Source organism: Lemur catta, chromosome 11, assembly GCF_020740605.2.
Source record: "Lemur catta isolate mLemCat1 chromosome 11, mLemCat1.pri, whole genome shotgun sequence".
Taxonomy (NCBI): domain Eukaryota; kingdom Metazoa; phylum Chordata; class Mammalia; order Primates; family Lemuridae; genus Lemur; species Lemur catta.
In genome coordinates, this window is record NC_059138.1 from 9,709,364 (window position 1) to 9,736,793 (window position 27,430).

The window sequence follows — 27,430 nt, forward strand, 5'->3', positions numbered from 1 at the left end:
AGCTTATTCTAGCTTCCACTTAGGTGGTAGAAAGCTAGAAAGAGCATTGCTTCTGTCCTCAAACAGAAGAAGGTTTGATAATCCACAAACTCATAACTATTCTTGAATTGATAAGAGAGCTAAGGTTGCAGAGAAACTAAGGAAAGATAGGTATCTCCAGAGAGAGATGTGAGCTCTGCCTTACCTAGGCTGTGCATGAGAGGAAAATAGGGCCACCATAGGAGCTAGTAAGAACTGCTTTACCAAATTGCTGAAGGCTGAGTGTGAGGTAGTATGAGTATAGAATGTCTAAGAGCCACAGATAAATGAGGAGTTCACACTTATTCTCAAGATTTTCTCCTCAGACTTAGAACAGTCCTCACAGGAATGTTTGGGAGAAGGCAAAAAACCAGAGGAAGCCTCCTTCATGACGCAGGTGCAGGTGCAGGTGCATCAGCTGCTGCAGGAAGGCAGAAGATGCCCTTCATCCTACCAAAACTTCAAACCCAAATCCAAAGCTAGCAGAAGACAAAATGTCCCATTATAATCACAAGAGTTCTTGTAACAGCAGGATATGAGGATCTGGAAGAAAGAGATGTGGTGATGGAAGCAGAGACCAGAGTTAGCGAGAGATGTGCTGTGCTGTTGGCCCTGAAGATGGAAGAAGGGCCCGGAGCCAAGGAATGGAGCTCACCTCAGGGAGCAGGGAAGCAAGAAGATAGATTCTTCTTTAGACTTCCAGAAAGACCCTTGATGACACCTTGATTGTGGGCCAGTGAAACCCATTTTAGACCCTGAATTCCATTACTGTAAAATAATAATTTTGTATTGTTTTGAGTCACAAAGTTTGTGGTACTGTCTTACAGCAGAAATAGGAAACTGAAATAGGCTCCCATTCACCACAAACGGGTCAATTTGAACATCAATAAGGACAATAACTGAAGCAGATTAAGACATATCAAATAATTTTATATCAATGAGATCATAATGATAAAAATGACCTCTTATGTTATATTAAAAAATGGCAATGTAAAGAGAAATAATAAAAATTTTATTCTGCTTCTCCTATACTAACTATAGCTCAGGAAGATGAAGGTAAGGGGGAATTTCTATTTATAACTGTATTCCAGATGATGAAGAGAAAGGGAGCACAGACTCTCAACATCTTGCAACTCCTAATAAATTAATGGAGCTGGGTCAGTTGTCCTCTGTCAGGAGCAATTTTGGCAATGCCTGGTGGGGAGGAGGTTGCTCCTTAAGAGGTAGATGTCAAGTATGTTGCTAAATATCCTGTAATGCAGAGGAAAAAGAATTATTCATCCCAAAATGTCAATAGACATTTGTCACTGTTGAGAAATCCTGATCTAGGCAATATAACTATAATAATCCCTCGGGGGGGCGGGGAGGAAGCATTGTTTATCTCTTGCTAGTAGTACATGAAACCATCTATGAAATGCTATTGCCAGAAAAAAGTAAACTTAAATCTGATCAAGCCTCTAGAGCTAAAAGAGATAAAGAGTTGAAAGAACATATAAAATTACCATCTAGGGATGTCATTTAAAAATCCAGACTGCACAGGAAATTCAACCAGGGCAAAAAATGCAGTTTTATTAAAAAAAAATTCCAGTGATTAAAAAGGGGTATTCAAGATGAACCTATAGGTTAAAAAGATCTTTAGAGATGTAGCAGACAATTGTAATGTATGGGTCTTATTTAGATTCTTATTTGAACAAATTAATTTTTATACATATTGACATTAAGCTTTTTTTTAAAGGAAAACCTTCAGTGATGTTTTTATGTTATTAACTACTGAAAAAGATTTTATTTTCAAATTCTTTTCAGTGTCTAACTTTTAGAAACTTTATATTTAATGGTTAAATGAACAAGAAAGTATAGAGTATCATTTTATTTTTTCCCTTTATCAGTAGTATGTTCTTCCCTTCTATTGGGAATATCTTTCAAAAGAAGCTATGAATTAGAAATGCCTGCAGTATTCTAAATGATCAGCATTTCTGGATTAAGGTGATCCAACTAATTTAATTTTTGGACAATTTAATTTACTGAGAAAATTTAACCCTGAAAAAAGGCGCATAAAATGAAAAAAGATAAAAAATAGAAATTTAATAGATGGAATATGAGGCTACAATAGTATGTTTCTACATACCTAACGCCCACTCTCAGTATTTCTGCTTCCTGGGAAGGAAGATTTGGATAATCCCTCAGGTAAAGAACCCGAACATGCTAAGATACTGTTTCTGGGCAAAGGATCATGAGATGGTTGATGGAGAAATGTCACAAACACTGTGACCACGTGACCAGTCACAGAAATGAGGATATAGCATCTTCACATATTTTCCTCCTTGATGTATCATCTGTATATTTGTATTTTTGACTAATTTTATTCTTATCTTTTTCATACCATTTTATATAGGTGTGTTCATGGTGGTAAATTTTCCAATTTAGTACACAATTTACAGAATATTCAGACAGCATTATAACATTTTAGAAGAGGAATGAGATTTGTATGGAAATTCCAATCTGAGAGATGAAGTGTTTTATCTAAAATCTCTATTAAACAACATGACTTTACTTTTCTCTTCCCCATTGCTCCTCCCTTAACTCAGGCTTTCCTAAAGTCCCAACAGCATTACTGGAGCATCCACCTAGCTGGCCTTCTTGCCTCTAATCTTTTCTTCTGTCATCTCATAGCACAGTGACATTTCAAAAATGTACATTTTTTCAAGTCGCAATCCTACTAAAAAAATCTTTACAGGCCCCCATTTCTATCAGGATCAAGTTAAAAGAAATTTAACATTCAATGCTTCCTAGATCTGACCGTGTCTACCCACTTGCTTTATCCTTACTACTCCCTCACTCTTCCCCGACATTGAGCTTCAACATTTTTTAGACTCTCATGCTTGTCTCCATCTCTACAACTTTGTACAAGTTGCTCCTTGTTTGGCTTTCTTGTCATCTGGACAAGATATATCTGGTCTCAACCCAAGAGATCTTTCATAGGAAGGCTCCTGCAATCACCTCCAATGGGATTGATTGCTCTCACAACAACACTTACCACAACGCATTATAATTGCTTCATCATCTGTCTTCCTTACTATGTGAGCATATTCTTGTCAGGACTGTATCAAGTTGACCGTTGTGTCCCACAACCATTCATTGACACTGACACATAGACTTCATTGATAGTGCTCAAATTAACACCAATAGAAATTTAGTTCACTAGCACTAACATTTTGTGATGCCTCCCTATCTTGCAAAATTTAGACTTATGTTACTATGAAGGTAAAACTCAAATGTCAAATGGGCTTTGTATTATATGAGTCTTGAACTCTGTTTGAATCCTCAGGTCCTGTGATATTGTGTTGCCGAACATAAAAACTGCAAATCAACTGACTTAAAGAAGAGACAAAAGGAAGAAAGGACTTAAACTCCTTTGGAGCTGTTATCATATTCTTTCACCTCTTTCCCCTTCCTTGTCCTTTGTTCAGTTATTTTTTCCCCTTCCTTTGTATTGTTTAGGCTTTTCTTCAGAGGCGAGGTGTATGCTCAGACAAGCCCATGCCACTAGATTCACAAAGGTTCACTATGCGTGTGAGGAGGGACAAGAGAAGTCCTAGTGGGAGACTTGAGGCTAACATTTGCACAGCCGGGTGACCTCTCCTCATGCCCCAAAATCCACAATACAATTGTTTTAGCTTTTACTAGCTTTGGCTGGAGAGTCTGCCCTTTCTTAGATTAACTAAGTCTTTGGTATTTTATATATTATCTCATTTATGAGCTTATTTTGTTTCCAAAGATTCAGAGAAAGAGTTTATGCATTTTTCAGAAATCGGACAATTTTAACATTTTAAATGATACCCCTTATATATGCAGTAAAATTCCTCTGAAACTGATTGAATATTTCAAGTAGTGTGTGAAACTTAACTTTTCCCTGGCCAATAATAGTCTTCAGTACAAACAACCATTAATTATAACCCTATTAAGATAAAAACAAGTCCTTTAGTTGATATTTCTCCAATGAATTACAACCAGAACTCAGAGAAAGACATTATATCCATATTCAGTAGGTCTCTTGCAAAAACATCTTACTGAGCCTTGACAACACTCTTCTCAGAGTGTTGACTCACACAATTATGCACGTGGCTTCACACTACACACGTTATTTTAAGTAGTCTTAAATGTTAAAAATACATTTTGTTCCCAATGGAAACAGCATACACCTTTTCTCAAAATGTATATGCATAAGAACCAGTGGTCCAGGTAAAATCCATGAATAGGTCCATGATTACAAACAATGTGAAAAATCAAAACAGTAAGTAATATATTTTGTTCAATTATTGGTAGGCCATAAGATAGGAGATTGAGTAACTGTGGGAAGTTCATTTACAGCAGTGCCTAACTCCACTGAACATGCTGCTGTGAGATAAAAATACCCCCACATCCCACACCCCAACATCACCACTCAGCCTCCTACGTAACGTCAGCAGCACACAGTACGCCATATCCTCCCTGGTTGCCACGGCAATGTGGTTCAGGTCTGTCACATCTGAGTTTGGTGGAGAAGACTGAGGCAAAGCTTTTTTTTCTCAGTGATGATCATGAATCATCAACCTGCCAGTTTTGACGTTAACCCAGAGAATTTCCCTAATAGTTTCTGCCAGGCCCCCTTCACCTCCTGATTCCTCAGACTGTAAATCATGGGATTCAGCACTGGTGTCAAAATGGCATAGAACAGAGAGATTAGCTTCTCCTGAAGGACAGAGGGACTGGAGCGGGGCTGGATGTAAGTGAAAATGGCCATGCCATAGCACAGGGCAACCACCGTGAGGTGAGAGGCACACGTGTGGAAGGCTTTCCTCCTTCCCTCTGTGGACTGGATCTTCAGGATGGTGGAGATGATCCGGATGTAGGACAAAAGAACCAGGCAGAAGGGTGTCATCAGAAGGACAATGCTAGACACCATGATGGTGACCTCATTGGAGGAGGTGTCCACACAAGCCAGCCTGACCACAGCTAGAAGTTCACAGGATATATGATCAATAAACTTGTTAGTGCACATGGGCAGCTGAAAGGTGATGGCAGTCTGCATGAGAGAGTTGACAGAGCCACTGACCCAGGACATGATGGCCAACCTAGCACACAGCCCTCCATGCATGACAGCCGAGTATCGCAGGGGGTCACACACAGCCACATAGCGGTCATAGGCCATCACTGCCAGGAGAACAAACTCAATCCCACCCAATGCCAGGGAGAAAAATAACTGGGCTGCACAGCTCAGGAGTGGGATGACTTTATGTTTTGCAAGAAAATGCACCAGCATCTGAGGGACTATGCTTGTGGCATAGGAGACATCAACAAGGGAGAGGTTGGTGAGAAAGAAATACATGGGAGTGTGGAGTCGGCTGTCCAGTCTGATCAGGAGAACAATGAGAAAGTTCCCTGTCAATGTCATGAGGTATGTTACCAAGAACAGAACAAAAAGAGAGACCTGAGTGTTCCAGTCACTGGTCAGTCTGAGGAGAATAAATTCGGCCACCTGTGTCTGGTTATCTGTTCCCACTGAAAAATGTGAGTAATATTAATCTGCAGAGAGAGTCAGAAAAACACAAGCTGTTGAATCAAAGAACCATAAGAATAACATCTCAGTAATGTATACTGTATACAACCTGCCACTCTTAGCCAAATTTTTAGATCATTCATGAGGCCAAGAAAACCAGCTTGATCCCAATATGCAGTTTGTTTACTTTGCATCAGAGAGATATTAATAGTAGAGCTTTCATAAGGACATATGTCACAGGGAGGTCAGTTAAAGCTGTAGATAATGCAGTATAATATTTGGAAGCTTTACATCCTTACTAACTTACCTCAGTGTCCATGGCATAGAGGGTTTTTTTGGTGATGTCAGCAAGCTGGCAGAATATGAAGTCCCAGGCTCCATTACCCCCAACAAAAAATTCTTCTAGCAACTATCCACAGAGCAGAACTTCTTTTTGGAAACCCCAATACTTTGAAACAAACCTGGGACACCCATATGGTCCACTGAAGGAAAACTGAATTAGAATGGTAAGATGAATGGTTTCATTTTGACCATGCCACCCCTTCTTCCTCCCCCTTCCTCAAATCATCACAACACTGAACAAAGAGTATTTCACTGGGCCCACAGTGTCTAAAAAAGATTGAGAAACCTGGAGGCAGTCATTCAGCCTCCCTAATATTCCAAGATGCTTTCTGGAAAGCCCAATCTGGTCTTACCTCATAGAGAACACTTGGGGTAACAGCACAGCTAGACTACATGCATTAAGAGAGAAACAAAGAAAGGAGGTAGAGGTCGTAGTGACCATCACACTGATCTTGTGTTCCTTCCAGCTGTGGTGCCCAATTGAAGATAGCCAACTTCATAGCCCATCTGCAAAGCTGGGCTGGTCATCTTTAGAAGCATGGTGGGAACTTCAATCTAGCTTGAGTCCCTAGACAGCTAGTCTCCATGCCCAACCTCAGAGCCCACCACAAGAACCCCTGCCCAAGAAGGCAGATGGCTGGCCCCCACCCATTTTGGAGAAGTGTAGGGGCTAAACCTGCTTGATGCAGGAAGTCAAATACCAAAGGTGAATGTAAGAGTTGCACATGTTTGAGAAACTGGATCTAAATAATTGGACTCATATATGTGAAAAATCAGGTAGAGGATTAAGGACATCCTGGGCATATGGGGGTGTGCAAATTATTATTATTTTTGAGAGATAGAGTCTTACTCTGTTGCCCAGGCTGAAGTGTAGTGGCATGATCATAACTCACTGTAACCTCAAACTCTTAGGCTAAAGCTGTCTTCCCACCTCAGCCTTCCAAGTAGCTGTGATTAAAGGCATGTGCCACCATGCCCTCACTGTTATGAGGCCATAATAAAATATGTCACTTATTTTTTTGTAGAGATGGGAGTCTTACTATGTTGCCCAGGCTAATCTCAAATTCCTGACCTGAAACAACCCTCCTGCCCTGACCTCTGAAAGAGCTGGGATTGAGGCCGGGCATGAGCCATGGTCTCAACTTCTTAATAATATGTCCTATCCTGTCTATATTTTATATTATTAATTGTAACAAATTGTAATATTTATTATCATGTGTATGTTTTAGAACAAAGTATTTTAGTAAAATATCCTGCTAATACTTAAATGGATATGTCATCTGATTATTTTTAACCCATCAAAGACTGTATTTAGCATTGCCTTGACTTTAAAATAATTTAAATTTAAAATAATATCCAAATATTCTTGTTTTCTATAGCCATAGAATCCTTTCTTGAATTCATGGTAGATAGAGAAAATAGTAATAGTATCTGTATTTTAAAAGATAAATGAAGGAAGAAACATATTGGCTTAGCACACCTACAGTTAAGACCATCTCTACGTTATTTTAGACTCAGCTTTGACTTAAATAGACCTGGATTCCTAGTCTGTGTTCTGAATGAAGAATGAAATAAGTGAAAGTCAGTGTGTTGCAGATCCAAACACTTGGTGTGAGAGGCTAACGCTTAGTCTTCTCAACTCCAGTGGTTTGGATGATCTGAAACTATCCCTAAACTTGTGTTTTAATTGATATCAACATCAGTGAAAGATACCATCAAAAAATAAACTTTTGAGAATATTTGTTCAATTTCTTCTGTACAAATGAGATGTCAATATCCTCTTAGTATAGGGGTAGGAACACAGCTTTTGTTCAAAAGCTAGTTTTGAACAATGATCACAGGTAAGAGTCAGTCCTATTTAGATCTTCCTCCTGTACAAACCCGTTTTGTGTTCTTTTCTCAGTATTCATCCAACTCCAGATGTTTTATCTTTTTGTAGGTACCTAATTTTCTTTTAATAAACAATGAAATCTTATTTTACATCTTTTGGGTCATATTACTCTCATAACGAACACATCTCAAACCATACCTCTCTATATATTTTGAGCTTTGTCTATTCAAAAATAAACAATCTATGCTGTTTGTTCAGAGCACAGTATTGAACAATGACGTACCTCTGTGGTTCATTTCCTTGGACTAAGAAGGAGAGACTTCCTCATATCTGTGTTTTATGAAATGTGGTGGATGTAGGGTAATTACTGTGGGCATAATAAATAGAACACAATAAGTGATATAATAAGAAAGTTACCATTGAAATATTCTGCTACAAATTATCTCCTTATTGCCATCACTAATGCTTGAAATCCCAATATTAATAACTTATTACTTTTATTGAGATTGTCTTCTTTGTGAATTTTAAGGTATAATTATTCTAAATGGTAGTTTTAAAATATGAATTACCTGATCTTTTTGTGACCCTTTAAAATAGGTCATGAAAGAGTAGAAAAATGGGACCCTTACAAAAGGGGAAGGGATGAGGAATGATATTGAAATTTTAGGGAAAATTAGATATCGGGTATGGACAACAGAGACCTACTCTTCATTGTTACAATATTACTTTCGTTGATCCTAGTTAAAAGCACCACCCTGTGCCTTCCCCCATTATCCAGCTATTAATAGTTACAGCAAATAGAACCACAATGCCTTGATTCCATGGCAGAGAATAAAAAAAATTTTTTTTCAGATTTCAGTACAACACTTTTTATATAAGTTAATTAGAAAAGCTAATTAACTTTTTATATAAGCTAATTAGAAAATTCAATTTTAGTTAGCTATGGTTTTTTGTTCAAATAAAGAAAACCTATCCATTTAGCCTTGAACCTATTTACCCGTTTGTATTGAGGTTCTACACAATTATAAACAAAGTCTTAAATACAGAAGCAGAGCACATAAAGGTAAATGTTTCCTTCATGCTAGTCAAAACAACTCAGAGCCATACCTTTACAAAGCTGAGCTATCAATAGCAATGGCATTTTCATTTAGAGGAAGATTTCTCTGACTCATGACTGAAGATTTGGTTGATGTAAATGCTGGGTGCATCATGAGAAGGAATATTTGCAACATCCTAATGTTTGAAAACGGAGCCCCACAGCCTCTTGGGTGGCTAATTTCTCAAACATGAGTTTGATATCCAGAAAGAAAAAGTTATTTTTTTCTCTATGGGGTCATGTTATCTTCTTGCAGTCTGGTCTGACTACCTGATTTTTCATTTTTCACATATATGAGTCCAATTATTTAGACCCAGTTTCTCAAACATGTGCAACTCTTACATTCACCTTTGGTGACATATTTTATTATGGCTTCATTGTGTAAATTCTCACCCTCTTTATATCTCGTGTCGACTGCAGTTAAGACTAGGGCCTTCTTTTGCAGTATAATTCTCTCAGCCTGGCCAGTCTTCACAGTGCAACCCCTACAGCCAATTCTGGAGGAACCAACCACAGAATAAAAGTTAAGAGACCTAAATTCTAGCTCCAGTTCACTCTCTGAGTGCTGAAGGTCTTTGAATAAGCCACTAATCAACTTACATTTCCATTTTTCTGTTATTAAAATAAAAAGCATAATATCACGTGGACCAAATCCTTAGGGAAATAATTGAGATAGGATGCTTTAAAGCAATTGACAATTTATTTTTTTCTGCTAATGTAATATAATAATATTCCCACCACCTGCTAATCCATATCAATAACTAACTAAAGATTTTATACTTCTAGGCGTCTTCCCTAAGTGTCACTCTCTCTCTACGTCAGTTCTAAACATTGGAATTAAGAAGGCTGTTGAAAAAAATTGTACCCAAGTCTCAAGCTTCTATAAAGCAGAGTTATTTTACATTTGCTATGATACTTACTATGAAAAGATTTCACCAGCCTTGTTTCATATTTCCTGATTCAAAGTCCCTCACAAGTCCAATCACTTCTATTTCCGTCCCTTCTAAACCTATACCCCTACATTCTGCTGAGGTCTCTCAAACATTAATCAGCGTCTGACAAAATAGGTGTGTCTACTTCACTCTAGGTTTAAGTTGATTTTTGAAGAGTGCTTCCCTCCAACAAAGTGACAGACCATATAGATTAGATATTTCTAAATTTTTTGGGCTCCTGGACTCATAAATCGCTAAGGACTAATTATGATTATGGGAGACACTATTGGGAGGAAATTGACAAGTGCTCTGAAAACAGCTGAAACACAGACCTAATGAAGTTTGGCAGCAGTTCCATTGGCAGTGTGGAGCTGACAGTGTCCCCTTGGGAGCTTCCTGCATTAGAATGTTAATTGCTCTCACCACTCCCAATTTGCAAGGGCAGGATGCTGCCCTCTTCTCCCTGTGGTAGGCTGTTCTTTTCCATTCCTCTCCTCTAACACCTTCACTGAAGCCTTAGGTTACTCCAAAAATTCAGAGAAGCCAGCTTTCTGAGGTTTTAAGATGTTTTCCTATAGTCCAAATCAAACTTTTAGCCCTCAGTGCCCCAGTTCTAGTGAGCAGTAACTGGGCCTGAATCCAAACCTGGAATAAACACCAATTCTCCGCCTTTGGACTTTCCCTCACTCCCCTGGAAAGAGTCTAATGGGCTTCTGTGAGAATTGTGAATATGATGGATGTCCAGTACATTTTTTTCTCCATGGTATATCTATAGAACCACATTTTCTTTATCCACTCAAGAATTGAAGGGCACTCAGGTTGATTCCACATCTTTGCAATTGTGAATTGTGCTGCAATAAACATTTGTATTTCACAGATCTGAAAAAAATAATCCTAAGCATCATTTGGAACCAAAAAAAAAAAAGCCCAGATAGCCAATCTTAATTAAAAAGAACAAATCTGGAGGCATCATATTACCTGACTTCAAATTATACTACAAGGCTATAGTAACCAAAACAGCATGGTAGTGGTATAAAAGTAGAGACATAGACCAATGGAACAGAATAGAGAACCCAGAAATAAAACCATCTACCTATAATCAATTGATCTTCAACAAAGCAGACAACAATATATACGGGGAAAGGAAGCCCTATTCAATAAATAATGATGGGAAAATTGGATAGCTACATGCAGAAGAATGAAATAAGACCCCTATCTCTCACTATATATAAGAATTAATTCAAAATGAATTAAAGGCTTAAACATAAGCTATAAAAATTCTAGAAGAAAATGTAGGAAAAAACCCTTTTGATCATTGAACTAAGCAAAGAATTTATGTCTAAAACCCCAAAGGCAATATAGCAACAACAAAAATAAATGGGACTTAATTAGATTAAAATCTTCTGCACAGAAAAGGAAATAATCAAGAGAGTGAATAGACAACCTATAGAATGGGAGAAATATTTGCAAACTATACATCTGGCAAAGGACTAATAACTCCATCAAAAAGTGGGAAAAAGAATAGAAGTTTTTTGAAAGAAGATAGACAAATGGCCAAGAAACATGAAAAAATGCTCAACATCACTAATCATCAGGGAAATGCAAATTAAAACTACAATGAGATACCATTTTACCCCTATCAGAATGGCCATTAAAAAGTCAAAAAATAATAGATGCTCGTGTGGATGCACAGAGAAAGGAATGCTTAAACACTGTTGGTGGGACTACAAATTAATACATCTCTATGGAAAATAATATGGAGATTCCTCAAAGAAATAAATGTAGATCTACTATTCGATCCAGCAGTCCCACTGCTTGATAAACCTTTAGCTGGACTAAGAAAAAAAGAGAGGAGATGCAAATAAATAGAATCAGAAAAAAAAAAGAGGAGACATTACAAGTGATAACAGTAAAATTCAAAGTATCATAAGAAAATACTATGAATAGTGATATGCCAATAAATTGGATAATCTAGAAGAAATGAATAAATTCCTAGAAACATACAGCCTATTAAGACTGAATCATGAGAAATAGAAAGTATGAGAAGAGCAATAACAAGTAAAGACATTGAAACAGTAATAAAAAATCTCCCATCAGAGAGAAGTTAATGACCTAATGACTTCATTGGTGAAATCTACCAAAAATTTAAAGAATAATTAATACAAATCCTTCTTAAACTCTTTCAGAAAATTGAAGAGAAGGGAATTTTTCCAAGCACATTTTATAAAGTTGGCATCATTATCCTGATACCAAAGCCAGACAAGGACACTATGAGAAAAAAAATTACATCTCCAATAAATATAGACACACAAATACTTAGCAAATTGAATTCAACAGCACATAAAAAATCATACTATGATTAACTGGAATTTTTCCATAAAATAAAAGGATGGTTCAACATATATAAATCAATGAATGTGATACACCACATTTAAAAAGGAAAAATATGATCATCTCAATAGATGTAGAAAAAGCATTTGACAAAATTCAATATCCTTTTATGATAAAAAAAATCTCAACAAATTAGGTATAAAAAATGTACCTTAATAATATAAAAACCATATGTCACAATTCCACAACTAACATCATACTCAAGGGTGAAAAGTTGAAAGCTTTTTCTCAAAAATCAGGGACAAAACAAGGAGGCCCACTCTTGCCACTTGTATTCCACATAGTACTAGAAGTCCTAACCAGGGCAATTAGGCAAGAAAAAGAAATAAAAGGCATTCAAATTAGAAAGGAAGAAGTAAAATTAACTTTCTTTGCAGATGATATGATCTTATATACAAAAAACCTTAGAGATTTCACCAAAAACTTATTTGAACTAATAAGCAAATTCAGTAAGGTTGTAAATGAAAATCAATACACAAATATCAGTTGCATTTTTGTATACTAACATCAAACTATTCAAATAAGAAATCAAGAAAACAGTTACAATTAACAATGTTATCTATAATAGCATCAAGAAGAATAAGATACTTAGGAATAAATTTGACCAAGGATGTAAAAGATTTATACACTGAAAACTATAAAACATTGATGAGAGGAATTGAATAAGACACAAATACATGGAACGATATCCCACATTCATGAGTCAGAAAAATTAATACAGGTTGGGAATCACTAATCCAAAAATCCAAAACCTGACATGCTCCACAATACAAAGCTTTTGAGGGTTGTCATGATGCCACAGGGGAAATTCCATACACAACCTCATGTAACAGGTCACAGTCAAAATACAGGTACAGAACACATAGTTTATTCAGCATCTCCAAGAGAAAAATAAGATTACCTTTAGACTATGTGTATAAGGTGTATATGAAACATAAATTACTTTTGTGTTTAGACTTGGAGTCTGTCCCCAAGATATATCCTTACATATATGCAAATATGCAAATCTGAAACATTTCTGGTCCCAAGCATTTTGGATAAGGGATACTCAACCTGTATTATCAAAAAGTTCATACTACTCAAAGTACTGTACAGATTCAATGCAATCTCTATTAAAATTCCAATGGTATTTTTCACACACATATAAAAAATGATCCTAAAATTTGTATGTAACTAGAAAAAACTCTGAATAGCTAAAGGAATCTTGAACAAGAAGAACAAAGCTGAGGGTTTCACATTTTCTGATTTCAAATTATATTACAAAGCTATAGTACTCAAAACAGTGTAATATGGCATGAAAACAGGCATAGCTAGACCAATGGAACAGAACAGAGAGCCCTCAAATAAACTCACATATATAAAGTCAACTACTCTTCAACAAAGGTGCCAAGAATACACAATGTTTCAGAAAAGGACAGTCTCTTCAATAAACAGCACTGGGGAAAATGGATATCCACATGTAAATAAATAAAATTTGATCTTTATCTTATACCATATACAAAAATCAACTCAAAATGGATTAAAGACTTAAATGTAAGATCTAAAACTCTAGAAACTTCTAGAATAAAACATAGGGGAAAAGGATTTAACCCACAGATTAACTTAGTAATATTTTATATTTTATACCCTATAAGAAGAATTAAGTATAAAATGCAAGTCCATTCATGAGTGAAGTAATCCAGACTATAATTTTGAATGCACATATGCTGGATATATTGCATAGTAAGATCTACATCATTTTGATTTTCAGAGTCACAAATGAGGAGGTTTCCCACTGTGACACGCTTGAAGTTAGGGCTTTTAGTGCACCTGTCACCAGAACAGTGTACGCCCAATAAGTAGATTTTCATCCCTCCTCCTTTTCTTCCCCCCTTCTTAGTTTTCAGTGTCCATTACACTGATGAAAGAAACCACAGATGGCACAAACAAATGTAAAAACATCCCATGCTCATAAATTAGAAGAATCAACATTGTTAAAATGTCCACACTGCCAAAGTGAATCACAGATTCAACGCAATTCCCATCAAAATACCAATGTCATTTTTTACAGATCTAGATCAAATAATCCTAAACTTCATACAGAACCAAAAAAGGGCCCAAATAGCCAAAGTATTCCTAAGCAAAAAGAACAAATTTGGAGGCATCACATTACCTGACTTTAAATTACACTACAAGGCTATAATAATCGATGCAAAGTTTTAAAGATACATCTATGTGTTGGGAGTATCAGTAATTGTTCTTTTTTATTGCTGCATTGCATTGTATTTTAGTAATATACTATTTAGTACATATTATTTATCCATCTTCCTGCTAATGACTATATGAATATATGAAGAAAGTAGCTATAAACATTCTTGTTCAAGTCTTTTTGTAGAATATGTTTTCATATCTTTTGGGTAAATATTAATAGTGGAATTGCTGGTTTCTAGAATATGTGTGTTGTCTGTGTGTATATACATAGAGATGTAGAGATAGAGATATGAACTTATTTATAAGAAACTGCCAAACTGCATTACAACATGCTTGTGCCATTTTACACTTTCACCAGCAATGTATAGAAGTTAGAATTGTTCCACACACTTGCAGACACACAATATTGTCAGTGTTTTTGCATTAGCAATTCTACAGAGTGGGAATTGTGTCTCATTTTGATATTAATTTGTATTTCCTAGGTGATTAATAGTGTCAAATATCTTTTTTTTTATTTGCTATTTGATCATTTTCATATCTTCTTTCATAAAATGTCTGTTTAAATTTTCTTCCTATTTTTACTGAGTTATTTGCCTCTTACTGATTTTTCAGAGTTATATCTATATTTTGAATATATCTTCATTCTGTTGTAAGAAATAGGCAGATAGATATACATACATGCATATATACCCAGCAGATATTTTTCCCACTCTGTAACTTGCCATTTCTTTTTCTTAACAGTGTATTTCAATGTTGAGAAGTCTTAATTTTGATGAAGTGTCAAATTTATAAACTCTCTTATATAATTGGCACTTCAGGTACCCTTTCTAAAAAGTCTCTGTCTACCCCAAGATCTTAAAGATATTTTCTTCTAGAAGCATTATAACTTTAGTTTTATGTTTAGATCTATGATCAAATCTCAAGTTAGGTATTGTGTGTGGTGTGAGATACAAGTATTTGTTCAAAAGACCTTCCTTTCCCAATTAAATTTCTTTGGAATCCTTTTTGACAACATATTGCCCAAATATGTGCAGGTGTTTCTAAAAGAAGCAGCACACTTTCTTGATTATTGTAACTTTATAATAAGTCTTAAAAGGAAGTAGTGTAAATCTTTCAAATTTCTAATTCCTTCACAAGAGTTTTGGCTATTATAAACCATTATAAAATACTTGAGGCCAGAAAATAACCACCTAAAAGTATTAAAGGGAACAAAATCCAATACCACAATGGGTCAGAAGTAATGCCTATTCCCATCAGTCAGACCCAAAAATACCGTCATAATTCAAGAGCCATTGAATAGAGAACTAGAGTAACTTGCCTCAGTAGTACGAATAATTACCCCTAGAGTAAATGCTGCTCTGGTCCTGCCTCACAAATCTGAAAAGCAAGACCCAAAAGAATCAAACTCATTCCAGGTAACTTAACTGAATCTTAGAACAAAGCTCACAACTATTTAGAGGAGTACAAAAATATTCATCACTCAAAATGATAAAATTCACAACAATTTTCAACCACATACACAAAGAAGCAGGAAAATATGACCAATTTTAAGAGGGAAATTCTATCAATCAAAAGAGACCAATCCATGAGGCTGAGGCAGGAAGATTGCTTAAGGTGGAAGTTTGAGGCTGTAGTGCCCTATAAGCATGCCTGTGAAATAGCCAGTGCACTCCAGCCTGGGCAACATAGCAAGACCTGTCTCTAAAAACCTAAATAAATAATTTTTTAAAAAAGACCCAGAACTATCACAGACATTTGAATTAGCAGACAAAAACAGTAAAACAATTATTACAATTGTAACATATACATTCAAAAAGTTAATTATAGTCATGGAAGATACAAAAAAGAGCCAATCTAACTTCTAGAGATGAAAAATACAATTATTGAGAGGAAAACACAATTGAGTGGGATTAATAACAGGTGGTACATTGTAGAAGAAAAGATTTGTGAACTTGATAATTTAGCAATAGGAACTATTCAGAAGGAAATACAAAGAGAAAAAAGACCAAAAAATTCAACAGAGCATCCATGAAATGTGCAACAACTTCAGTTGGTCTAATTGACATGTAACTGGGGAGATATTTGGAGAAATGATACCCCCCAAATTACCAAATTTGATGAAAACTATAAATCCACAGATCTAGGAACCTTGTTGAACTCTAGGTACAAAATATATGAAGAAAATTACGCCAAGACATATTATAATCAAATTCCTTAAAACCAGTGATAAAGAGAAAATCTTAAAAATTGCCAGAAGAAAATAAAGACATTTATATACAAAAGTACAAAGATAATGATGACAACAGACTTATCATCATCAACTACGAAACCTAAAGATAGAGGAGCAACATCTTTTAAGTTTGAGGATGGGCAAAAGACAGAAATTATAAATGGGCATAAAAAACGTTTTGGTGGTGATAAATATGTTTATTATCTTGATTGTAGTAATGTTTTCACTGGCATATACAGATGTCAAAACTTATCAAATTTTATACTTTAAGTGTGTGCAATTTCTTATAGGTCAGTTATACCTCAATAAAGCTATTAAAAATCACATGTATGAAAACAAGGTTAACTTCACCAATAATCAAATAAATATGAAACAAAATAACAATGAGATTTACTCCGTGGTTTCATGTGCCTGAATATATTATTTTGATCTTAATGATTAATGATTCTGACAGTCTAGTGAAAAATGACACTCAACTCAATGGACTTTTAGTAGAAACAACCTTTTGAAAAGCAACTTGGAAGTAAGCCTCAGAAATTTTAAGTCATTAATTCCACCTCTAGTCATCTATACCAAGAAAATAATCTCAAATATAGAAAATATTTAAGCCACATTGATTTTTGATGCAGTATTGTATGTAATAGTCAAAAAAATGGCCCAAGATAAATAGCTCATATATCAGTCAAGATAATTAACTCTAGGCTACACTGTGAAAATAAACAACACAGTGGCTTTGCACAGCAGTTTATTTCTTCTTCCCACAAAGATGCAAGTAAAGGGGCCCTCCTCTATCCATTGATGAGGGATCTAGACTCGCTCCATTGTTAGATTCTGCTATCTCAATGTGTGGCTGTCACAGGCACTGGGGTTGGGGAGAGAATATGAAAAACTCATATCTTAATTGCTTCTGACCAGAAGTGAACCACATCATTTTACTCACAGCCCTTTGGCCAGAACTAATCACATGTCCCCTATCCTGAATAAAAGGAAGGCTAGAAAATGTCATGGAATACACAGAGTAGCACTATAGACTCTGCCATAACCTGCAAGAGAGGAATTGCTTTTCAAAACATTTCCTAGCATAGCCTGTACCTTGGATAGCCACCAAAATATATTATGTAGAAATTAAAAATAATGTTTAAAAAGAGCTGGTAATGACACAGAAGAATGCTTTTGCTAGGGTTTTTTAAAAAACACATTATGAACTTGCATATGTTACTTATTCATTTTGTAGTCTTGAGCAAATCACTTAATCTTTATAAACCTTATTTTATTCATAAGCAAAATGCTGATAATGATATCTCCCTCATCAGATTGCTATGAGGAACAAAACAGCTATGCATGTTGCATTCTTAGCCCACTGCCTAAATCCACAAGCTGGTCAAGAAATAGCAGCAATTTTTAAAATTTATTTTTATCTATAGAATGCATCACCTAATATATATTATATATTCATTTTTAAAATTATTTTCTGTCTCTTCTCAATAGAGCAGGGACCTTTACTTGCTCAGTGATGCAATTCTAATGCTCAGAATGGTGTCTGGCACATAGAAAGTGTACAAAAATTATAATTATTATTATATGTTGTTAGAGATGCATGTGGTTCTAAAGGGGTAGCATAAGGGAGCCTTGTGGTGATGGAATAGTTATGTATCTTGATTGTGGTGGTTACACAAATCTACACACATGGTAAAATAATGTAGAACTACATATGCATACACACAAATGAGTGCTTATAACACTCATGAAATATGAATAAGCTCTGTAGATTGCAGCAATGTCTCTTTCCTGTTTGTGATATTTTACTATAATTATGCAAGGTGTTACTATTAGAAAAAACTTAAGTTTAGGGTACTTTTTTGGTACATTGTACATTTTTTTGTAACTTCCTCTGAATCTACAATTATTTCAATATAAAAAGTTTTAAAAATTGTTGAAGAAATTAATTAATAAATTAAGCACAATTAGCACCCAGTTTTTAAAACAGAAATTTAAAAAGGAAGAAATAAATATTTAATAATGTTCAGAATAGCTTTCTTTGGATCTTGTAATAATGGGAGATTTTTTTCTATCTTTTTACCTTTCTATTTAAATTCTTCATGAAAAAAAAATTAACACCAGGCCTTAAATATTTTTTTTAATTTTTCCTTTAGCTATTCATTCAGTCTCTTACCACAGGAAGAGGCCTTCAAATAATCACAAAGGCATCAACTTTCCCTTAACCCCCTCCCTCTAAGCAGAGCCCCCAATTTGCACTAAGGCAAGAGAATGTCCATGGAGCACAGTGAACCACATGGCTAGTTAGAGAAGCTGCTTTAGGGTTTTCAGAAGCCAACAGTCTCTATAGAAAGCCTGGCTAATCTGCCTGCCTGCCAGCTGCCACTGCAATGGTCTATTTGCCTTGCTTGGCATTTGAAGCTCTTTGAAAGAACACATTTGGTTTGTGCTGTTTAGCTACTTTGCCTAAAGGAAACACTTCCTCCTTGCCCCACCCACCTAAAAACAGAAAGAGATGCTCTGTGGGCATGTAGTTGCAAAGACCTGGCCCATGACTAATTCTTTCCATTCCTAGAAGGCAGCTCAGCTTTTAAAACCATACTTATTTAGTGGGTTAGTTTAATGCAAAACAACCTCCTTTCTTCTCCTTTATGCTCCTTTACCTGATAGCCCCGTGGTAGTAATTTTCAAAGCCTGTTGGAACTAGCAACCTCCAACTGTGCAGAATGTCTCTTCAGTGAGAAGGCTATGTCAGAAGCAATGCCTGAGAAAGAAATTGATTCTGAAAAATGGTAACAATAATAATAAAGCACATCTCAACATAACTAAACAATTTTTAAATGGTTTTGTAACTTCTTTCTACACAGCTCTATAAATTTCCTAACCAAAGAAACCCCCACAGGCTGTCTTTATAAACCTCCTTGAATCAGAGCCCTTCTACACCACAAAGCTCCAGCCCCGTCCAACTTCCACTTAAGGCCAGAAGGAAAAAAGGAGACTTTTACAGGCAATAATTCCTCTTTTCCTCCTCTTTAAACCTCCAAGCTGTTTGTCTGTCTCCTCATCACGTCTCTGAAGATAAATCTCTCTCTAAGCACGTCGGAGCTGGGATGGTAGCAGGAAGGAGGACGTTTTACTTCTAAGAGTTTCTGGAATATGACAAATTTAGCTTAACAGACTGCAAGGATGAGGGGCACGTGGACAGCTCCTTAGGGGAGAGGCTGAGAGAGAAAGTCACAAAGGGCGTGGGGTGAGATCCTTGGGAACGTGTGGCACAAGGGAAGCTGTGGGTTAGAGACGTTGCGAGCCCACGGGGGCAAAGGTTTTCTAGATGCTTATGTTTCTGTTTTTCTCATCTCAGAATTTCACAGTTCTGACCTGTTCCTTGTTCCTTACGCTGGTTGGAAGGGCATCCTCTCTCCTCAGTCCCACGACTTGAAAGCTGAGGTCCCAAGAAGAATTGCTCGGCATCGCGCAGGAGTTAGCGACAGTGCACAGGCTGACCTCCCCGAGTTCTCTCTGTTCCGTCTTGTGTTTCCGCTACACAACCCTCGGAGCTGAGCGCTCCCACCCCCTGCTCCCCCATGCTGGGGGCAGAGGCCGCGATCCTCCACCCAGCTCTCACCCTTGGCACACAGACCTGGGTGCCGGATCGACTCCTGATGTCAGAGGAGGACACAGCCCTTCCTTCCTGGTATACTTTTCTCATTCCACCTTCTTCTGCCCTTCCCTTCAATTTCAACTTCTCCTCCTCTTTCTTTTGAAAATCAAAATTGCCTTTTACATTCAATTTTCCAACAACCTAACATTTAAACAAATAATTCTATTATGATTTTGATTTTATACACAACAAAAGAATTTCTCTGGCTAGTCTTCCACACAAAGGATTGTACAAGCTCGAAGAAATAAACTTTCTGCATATTAATGCATGTCTTAAAACTGAGATGTTGGAGACCAATGGTGTGATGTTCCTACATATAAATTAGGAATAAAGGATACTGCATATTCAAAAAAAGGTAGATAAATGTTCTAAGTACTCAAATAAAACAGGATGATAATGACACAAAAACTGTGCAACTACAAAAAAGGCCAAGTTAGTGGCCTTAGTGATGCCATTGCCACAATGTTTGGAAAAAGAGAGAGTGTGTGGCCATAAGGTAGCATACACTAAATCAAAATAGCATTAAAGAACTGTATTATAAGAGAGCAAAATGAAAAATTTTTGCTAAAGAAACAACTTTCTGTCAACTGCTTGGCAGATGCCACTTTAATCAAGTAGAGATCATGAACATCATTAGTTGTGGGATCAGTTTAGATCATGTGACATCTGACAGAATGGAGAATTCAGCATCACTTCTGTGATACTCCTGTTAAAATTCAACTAATCATAAAGAGACATCAGGAAAATCCAAATTGAGGATATACAAAATAACTGGCCTGTAATCTTCAAAAGTGTCAGGGTCATAAAAGTCAAGGAGACTGGGGAACTGTTCCAAACCAAAGACTAAAGAGACATGACAACCACATGGAGCATGTGACTCTAGACGACATCTTATTATTACAAATATCATTATTGGGATAATTGGCAAAATTCAAATAGGGTCTGAAAATTAGATGATAATGATATATCAATGGTAGCTTTTCTGATTGTGATAGTTGTATGATGCTTATATAGGAGAATTACCTTAAAATTCAGGGGTGATTGGGACATTATTTTAGCAATGCACTCTCAAATGATTAAGGGAAAAAACATTCCTGCACTTTAAACTCCTCTAGAGTTTGGACAATTTGTATAGTGTTGATTGAGTCTTTATGGCTCCATTTTACATACTCCTTTGTCCACTATATTTCTAATATATTTCAAATAAAATAGTAGTTGATGTTCTCCATATTTTAAAGTATCCAAAACTAGGAGGTTTCTTATAATCAATGTCAAAAGAACCTGCTGCCTTCTAGGCAGAAGAGTACACCAAGGATGAGCCAGAGCTGTCAAGACATTTTTTGTATTATGCTTTAAAATATATTGTTTTTCTTCCCTTAGAAGGATGTTAGGGCATTTTTTCCTTTCTCCAAACCACCCTATTTGAATTTCCTAAATGGGATTGAGAGAGAGAGAGAGAGAAGAAGAAGGAGAAGGAGGAGGTGGAGAAGGAGGAAGAGCAGGAGAAGGAGGGGAGAAGGGAGAGGAGAGAAGAGGAGAAGAGGGGAGTGGAGGAGAGGGAGAGAGAGGCTGCAGGTTTAGGTTTAGGGTATGGATGCAATATATCTGAGTGACCAGGAGAAAAACAGCTCATAAATTTTTTATTAGATAATGTAAAAACTGGGAATACTTGAGAATTCCGTGAAAGAGAATAGATGAAATCTTTCCACGAATGTGTTGGTTGGCATAAATGTTTACATCTGGTAGAAGGCAATGGAAGACATTTCCAAGATACCAGAAAGATAGATTACCTTCTGCCAATATCTATCAAAATTAATTTAGGCTGAGCATGGTGGCTCTCGCCTGTAATCCTAGCACTCTGGAAGGCCAACATGGGAGGACTGCTTGAGGTCAGAAGATGGACATTAGCCTGAGCAAGAGCAAGACCCCGTTTCTACTAAAAATAGAAAAAATTAGCTGGGCATGGTGGTACACACCTGTAGTCCCAGCTATTCGGGAGGCTGAGGCAGGAGGATTGCTTGTGCCCAGAAGATTGAGGTTGCTGTGAGCTAGACTGATGCCATGACACTCTAGCCTGGGTGACAGAGTAAGACTCTGTCTCCAGAAAAACACACACACACACACACACACACACACACACACACACACACACAAATTAAAGAAAGTTATCAGGCCGGGTGCAGTGGCTCACGCCTGTGATCCTAGCACTCTGGGAGGCCGAGGCGGGAGGATCACTAGAGGTCAGGAGTTCGAGACCAGCCTGAACAACAGTGAGACCCTGTCTCTACTAAAAAATAGAGAGAAATTAACTGGACAACTAAAAATATATAGAAAAAAATAGCCGGGCATTGTGGGACAGGCTTGTAGTCCTACATACTTGGGGGGCTGAGACAGTAGGATTGCTTGAACCCAAGAGTTTGAGGTTACTGCAAGCTAGGCTGACACCACGGCACTCTAGCTCGGGCAACAGAGTGAGACTCTGTCAGAAAGAAAAGAAAAGAAAAGAAAAGAAAAGAAAAGAAAAGAAAAGAAAAGAGAAGAGAAGAGAAGAGAAGAGAAGAGAAGAGAAGAGAAGAGAAGAGAAGAGAAGAAAAGACAGGACAGGAGATGAGAAGAGAAGAGAAGAGAAGAGAAGAGAAGAGAAGAGAAGAGAAGAGAAGAGAAGAGAAGAGAAGAGGAAGGAAGGAAGGAAGGAAGGAAGGAAGGAAGGAAGGAAGGAAGGAAGGAAGGAAGGAAGGGAGGGAGGGAGGGAGGGAGGGAAAGAAAGATAGAGTTAGTTGTCAGAGCATAAAATATATTTCATAGCATAAATCAAAGTAGGAATGGAACACAACCTTATTCCATAAACTTCTAAAAGTGAATATAACTTAATCATAAATACACAGCATTTTCCAAGCACTTGCTGGGTGATGGGCTCTCTTCGAATTATGTCTTACATGAGAATGTGTATTTGAAGCCAGGCTATTTGGTTCCAAATTCTGCTTCTGTGAAAAATAAGCATCTGGTTCATCTTGGAATGATGTTTAAATACTATCCCCAACTCTTTCTGCCAATGGCTTCTCCATACCCTGAGAAATTGTGCTAAGGAAAGAAGTGAGTTTACAAAACACTAAGAATTCTCACTAGCATCGTCCAATCTTGAGATAGTGAACTGAGATGATGAGTAACCCCAGGAAAAGTCTGAACAAAATCCTTCAAGTGTAGAAACCTCTTCTTATCTCCACCAGTGGCTTCTCAGAGACCAAAGAAAACAGCAGCACTCACGGTTTCCCCAGTTCAAGAGCACCGTGCCTTGAGAGCTGGATACACCCCAACCACGTGGAGAAACCCCCTGTACATCGTATGTAAGAATATTTGAAATGTTCACGTGTGGACAGCCACTTACCTGAGCAATTCTTCAGTTTCCTTATTGAATTCAAGGCCTATCAGGTCTCCTTGTGACTCTGTGTTCACTTTCTCAACTCAAGTTGCGACACTGCAGGAATTTCGCTTTATCCCCCCAGAGCAATGCTATGCAGTGAAAGGGATGGTTGGGAAACATTTAGGACATGATTACAAATCCCAGGGCTTACAGAGGTCAGGCAGTAATGTAAACAAGCAAAGTGGGCCTGGTGTGGGATGATGGGAGTGGAGGACAGTGCAGCCAACACAGCACTCTTCTACGTGGAGCCTGAGCTTGCTGTGCCACGTAACGCAGGCCCTCGGACACTCAATTTTCAAACTATTCAAGAGAACCTGGGAGTCTGGATCCTTAGGCAAAATCTCCCAATTTCTTTAATGTTGGAAATTAATAAAAAGATTCAAACTACTATCCAGGCTCCCAAAACACCTCTGGGGACCAAGCCTAGCCTGGGCTGCTGGCTTGTGACCTCTATTATAGGTGAATTTGGAAAAATCTTTCTGCTTGCTCATGTTGTATGTGTCCTTCTCAGTGGAAAATATTATATATGTAAAACAAATGATGTTCTTTTTTTTATTAAATCAACTTAATTCTGACAGTGAGATCCTATCCCACTGAGTTAACAGAAAATTCTGCCAGAATCATTGTCAGGGTCCCAGCTATCCCCTCTGAAGTCTGGCCAGCTCTTTGGGGTACAATGACAAGACATGCATAGGTCAGCCCCATCATCGCTGTCCTGGGGTGCATGGACCCTACTCCTTGACTCTGCATTCTCTCCTCTTGGCTTTGCTGGTTTTTCAAGGCTCTCGCATCCTCGCCTCACTGTCTAAGCACCTTTAAACACCTTTTCAGTGGCTCAGGGTTTTTCTGAGAAGTGACTCTTTCAAGATGCCTTGCAGGACTGGCTACATAATTTGGGGGCCAGGTGCAAGATGAAAATGTGGGGCCTCTTATTCAAAACATACTAAGAATTTCAAGATGGCAACAGCAAGGCATTAAACCAAGGGTGGGTCTCTTCTGAACCCCAGGCCCTTCTGAGTGTGAGGCCCTGTGCAACTGCAGTGGTTGCACACCCATGAAGTGGCCCTGACTCTTGGCTTTCTGCACTGACAAAGTACCTGAGGTGAGGAATTACAAATCCTAGCTACCTGACAGAGATGTTGGGGAGAGGATGGGAAATGCAAAGCACTATGAAATTTACGACATATCGAGAAAAATTACCTTGCCATATTTTCAACAGTGGGTCCAGGTTTAGGCTTCCTAACCTATAGACAAGACTATAGATTTCATAAAGCTGAGAGAGATCTACAGACCAAGTCACCAAGGCCTGGTTCTAGAATTCAGCATCAACCCTCTCCACTCACCCTTTCTAGCTACCAATCAAGTCTGGAGGAAGGGAATCAGAAAGGTGCTCTAATCTCTCTCTCCCTCTCTCTCTCTCTCTCCTCCCCACCCCCTTATTATAGTAGCATTGTAGGAAGTGCATTTCAGGTCACCAAACCCCTTGGTATCCCAATCTAGCATGGTAGGAGGAGATCAGAGGGACACTATGACTCTCTTCTCCCTTGCTCCTTTACTTTTTAAATCTCCAAGCTGTGCACTCTCTCACCTCCCTGCAAGTTGAATCTCCCTCAGAACAACCCTGCCATGCCTGGCCTGAGATTAGAGGGCAGACAAGGGAGGTTTCTAGAAGTGAATGCACCCAGCTACCAGCATAGAGGGGGTAGCTTCTGACTATGATGAGAGGAAAAAGCCAGCATCTGGGTGTTTGTGCAGTGGAATGGGGTGTCTGGGGGCACCAGTGGGGCAAGTGGGTGTTTGGGGATTGTAGACTGAGTGTTTCTAAAACACCAGGGTTCCTTGAGGTTGAGCTATCTCTCTTTCTCATTCTCTCATTTCATGTTCTCTCTGCCAAGACAGCTGCATTTCCCTCTTGCCAGGTCCCTCCTCCTCTCAGAATCTGACAGTCAACAGGACATAAGCCTGCCCGCCCCCACTCTCTCTCCAAACACACAGGCCAAACCCACCATTTTTAGTTGCGTCTGTTTTTCCTGTGCTATTGATCACAGAGTTTCATATCTAAAACATCTCACCCAATCTCCTCCTTTATGTTGGAAAAAAAAAAAAAAAGGACCACTGAAATGAAGGCAGCAGAAGGGATTTGCATAGGTAGAGATGGAGCATGACCTTGAAATTCAGATGCCAGTGCTTTTGGAGTACAAAATCCCGAGGCTGAGGTCACTGGCCAGTCCTCTGGGTGCTGTGTGTGTGTGTTTCGGGGGCTGGAAGGACTCAGGGCCAGTGCAGTGGAGGAACCCCCTCCACCCAGCAAGCCGTACAGACCACCTGGATCTGCGCCAGGCTTTTCCACTCTGCTCCCCTCCTTTCCCCACTGGCTGCCCCCAGCCCCGCCCCCCCCCAGTGTCTCTGCCCCTCCATCCCCATCCACTTTTCCTCTGACTTGCATGTTGTGGACTGGCTCTGAGCCTGGGAGGAAAAGAGGAGAGAGGGGTGCCCCACCAGACCCCAAGCTTAGTACTGACAGCCTCTGGGAGCTTAGGATGACCTTTCTTACACAATACTGTGTGTGTTACAACTCTGAAGAGCAGCAACTTTTCAGTGGCTAGGAAGTGCAGTGAGAGGACAAGGCAAGTGGTCAGCTGACAAAATCTTCTACTTCCTAAGCTTCCTACCTGAAAAGAACTAAATTAACTGAGGGATGAAGATGAGTAATACAAAAGAGAGAAGATGAACAGAAAGACCTAAGGGAAATGAGCATTAAAGGGAAGCAGGATTTAGAATTGAGGGAGGCCTGTTAGATCCAGGGCATAAAAGGAAAACAGGTCAAACTGGCTCAGAAGGGGAGTAGAAGGGTTTGCTTTTGAGAAAGGTGCTGCAAGGAGGAAAGAACCAGCAGCAGAGGTGAAGGAACCCACAGTGCAGGGAGAAGGTCTTATTTATGCCAGAGTGAGGTCACTGGCAATTGTGTGATTCAACTCACGGAAGAGGTCTGGAAGGATCTGTACATCTCTATGGTCATAGCAAACATTCACATAGGGTTTGGCATGTGTCAGGCGCTGGTTTAAGTGCTTTATCTGCATTAGCTCATTTATTCCATATAGCAATCCTGTAGACATGATCACTATCCCCAGAGTAACAGAGGAGGACACTGAGATAGAAGTTAATGGACCCTCTATCATAGGCAGAAAAATGGCCCCCTAAAGATGTCCACATCCTGATTCCCCGAACTGTGAATATACAATGTTCCATGGCAATGGAGAATTAAGGTTGCAGATAGAATTAAGGCTGCTTAATCAGCTGACCTTGAGATGAGAGCTCATCTGGATAGGCCCAATGTAATCACAAGGGTCCTTCTAAGTGAAAGGTGGGGGTGGACAGGAGACTCAGAGAAGGAGCAGTGACAACAGAAGCAGAAGTCAGAGCCACAAGATTGTTGGCCTTGAATATGGAGGAAAGGCCCCCAAGCCAGGGAATTTGGGGTGGGGGGACGGCATTCTGGAAGCTGGAAAAGGTAAGGAGAATGGATTGGCCTCTAGATCCTCCAGAAAGAACACAGCCCTGCATACACATAATGATAGTTCAGTGAGACCTGTGCCAGACTTCTGAGCTACAGAACTGGAAGATAATAAATTTTGTGTTGTTTTCAGGCACTAAATGCGGAGTGATTTGTTACAGCAGCCATAGCAAACTAAGACACTACCCAGCTTGCAAGTAGGGGATGTGGTGGCTTCAAATTCCAGCCTCTTTACCAGCTACACCTTTCTCTCTCTCCCTCATACCCAATA

At 38.3% G+C, this 27,430-nt stretch overlaps 2 protein-coding genes across 2 annotated transcripts in view; both read right to left on the reverse strand.

Annotated features, from left to right (window-relative positions):
- The window catches only part of LOC123646921 (olfactory receptor 6B1), a 70,508-nt gene that overhangs the window by 40,889 nt on the left and 2,189 nt on the right, over positions 1–27,430 (reverse strand). The window lies entirely within an intron of this gene.
- On the reverse strand, positions 4,604–26,761 carry LOC123646938 (olfactory receptor-like protein OLF3). Its single transcript, XM_045564125.1, has 2 exons — positions 26,626–26,761; positions 4,604–5,556 (listed from the first exon to the last, which is right to left on the reverse strand). Exons 1-2 carry the CDS (start codon positions 26,759–26,761, stop codon positions 4,604–4,606), a joined length of 1,089 nt encoding a protein of 362 aa, XP_045420081.1.

What these genes read in the sequence shown, in the direction of transcription:
- LOC123646938 (XM_045564125.1), bottom strand. Translation starts at nt 26,761, where the DNA reads ATGTCTACAGGATTGCTATATGGAATAAATGAGCTAATGCAGATAAAG. An exon ending in GATCCTTCCAGACCTCTTCC is followed by an intron (nt 5,557 to 26,625) that starts GTGAGTTGAATC and finishes CACATTTTTCAG; the next exon opens with TGGGAACAGATAACCAGACA.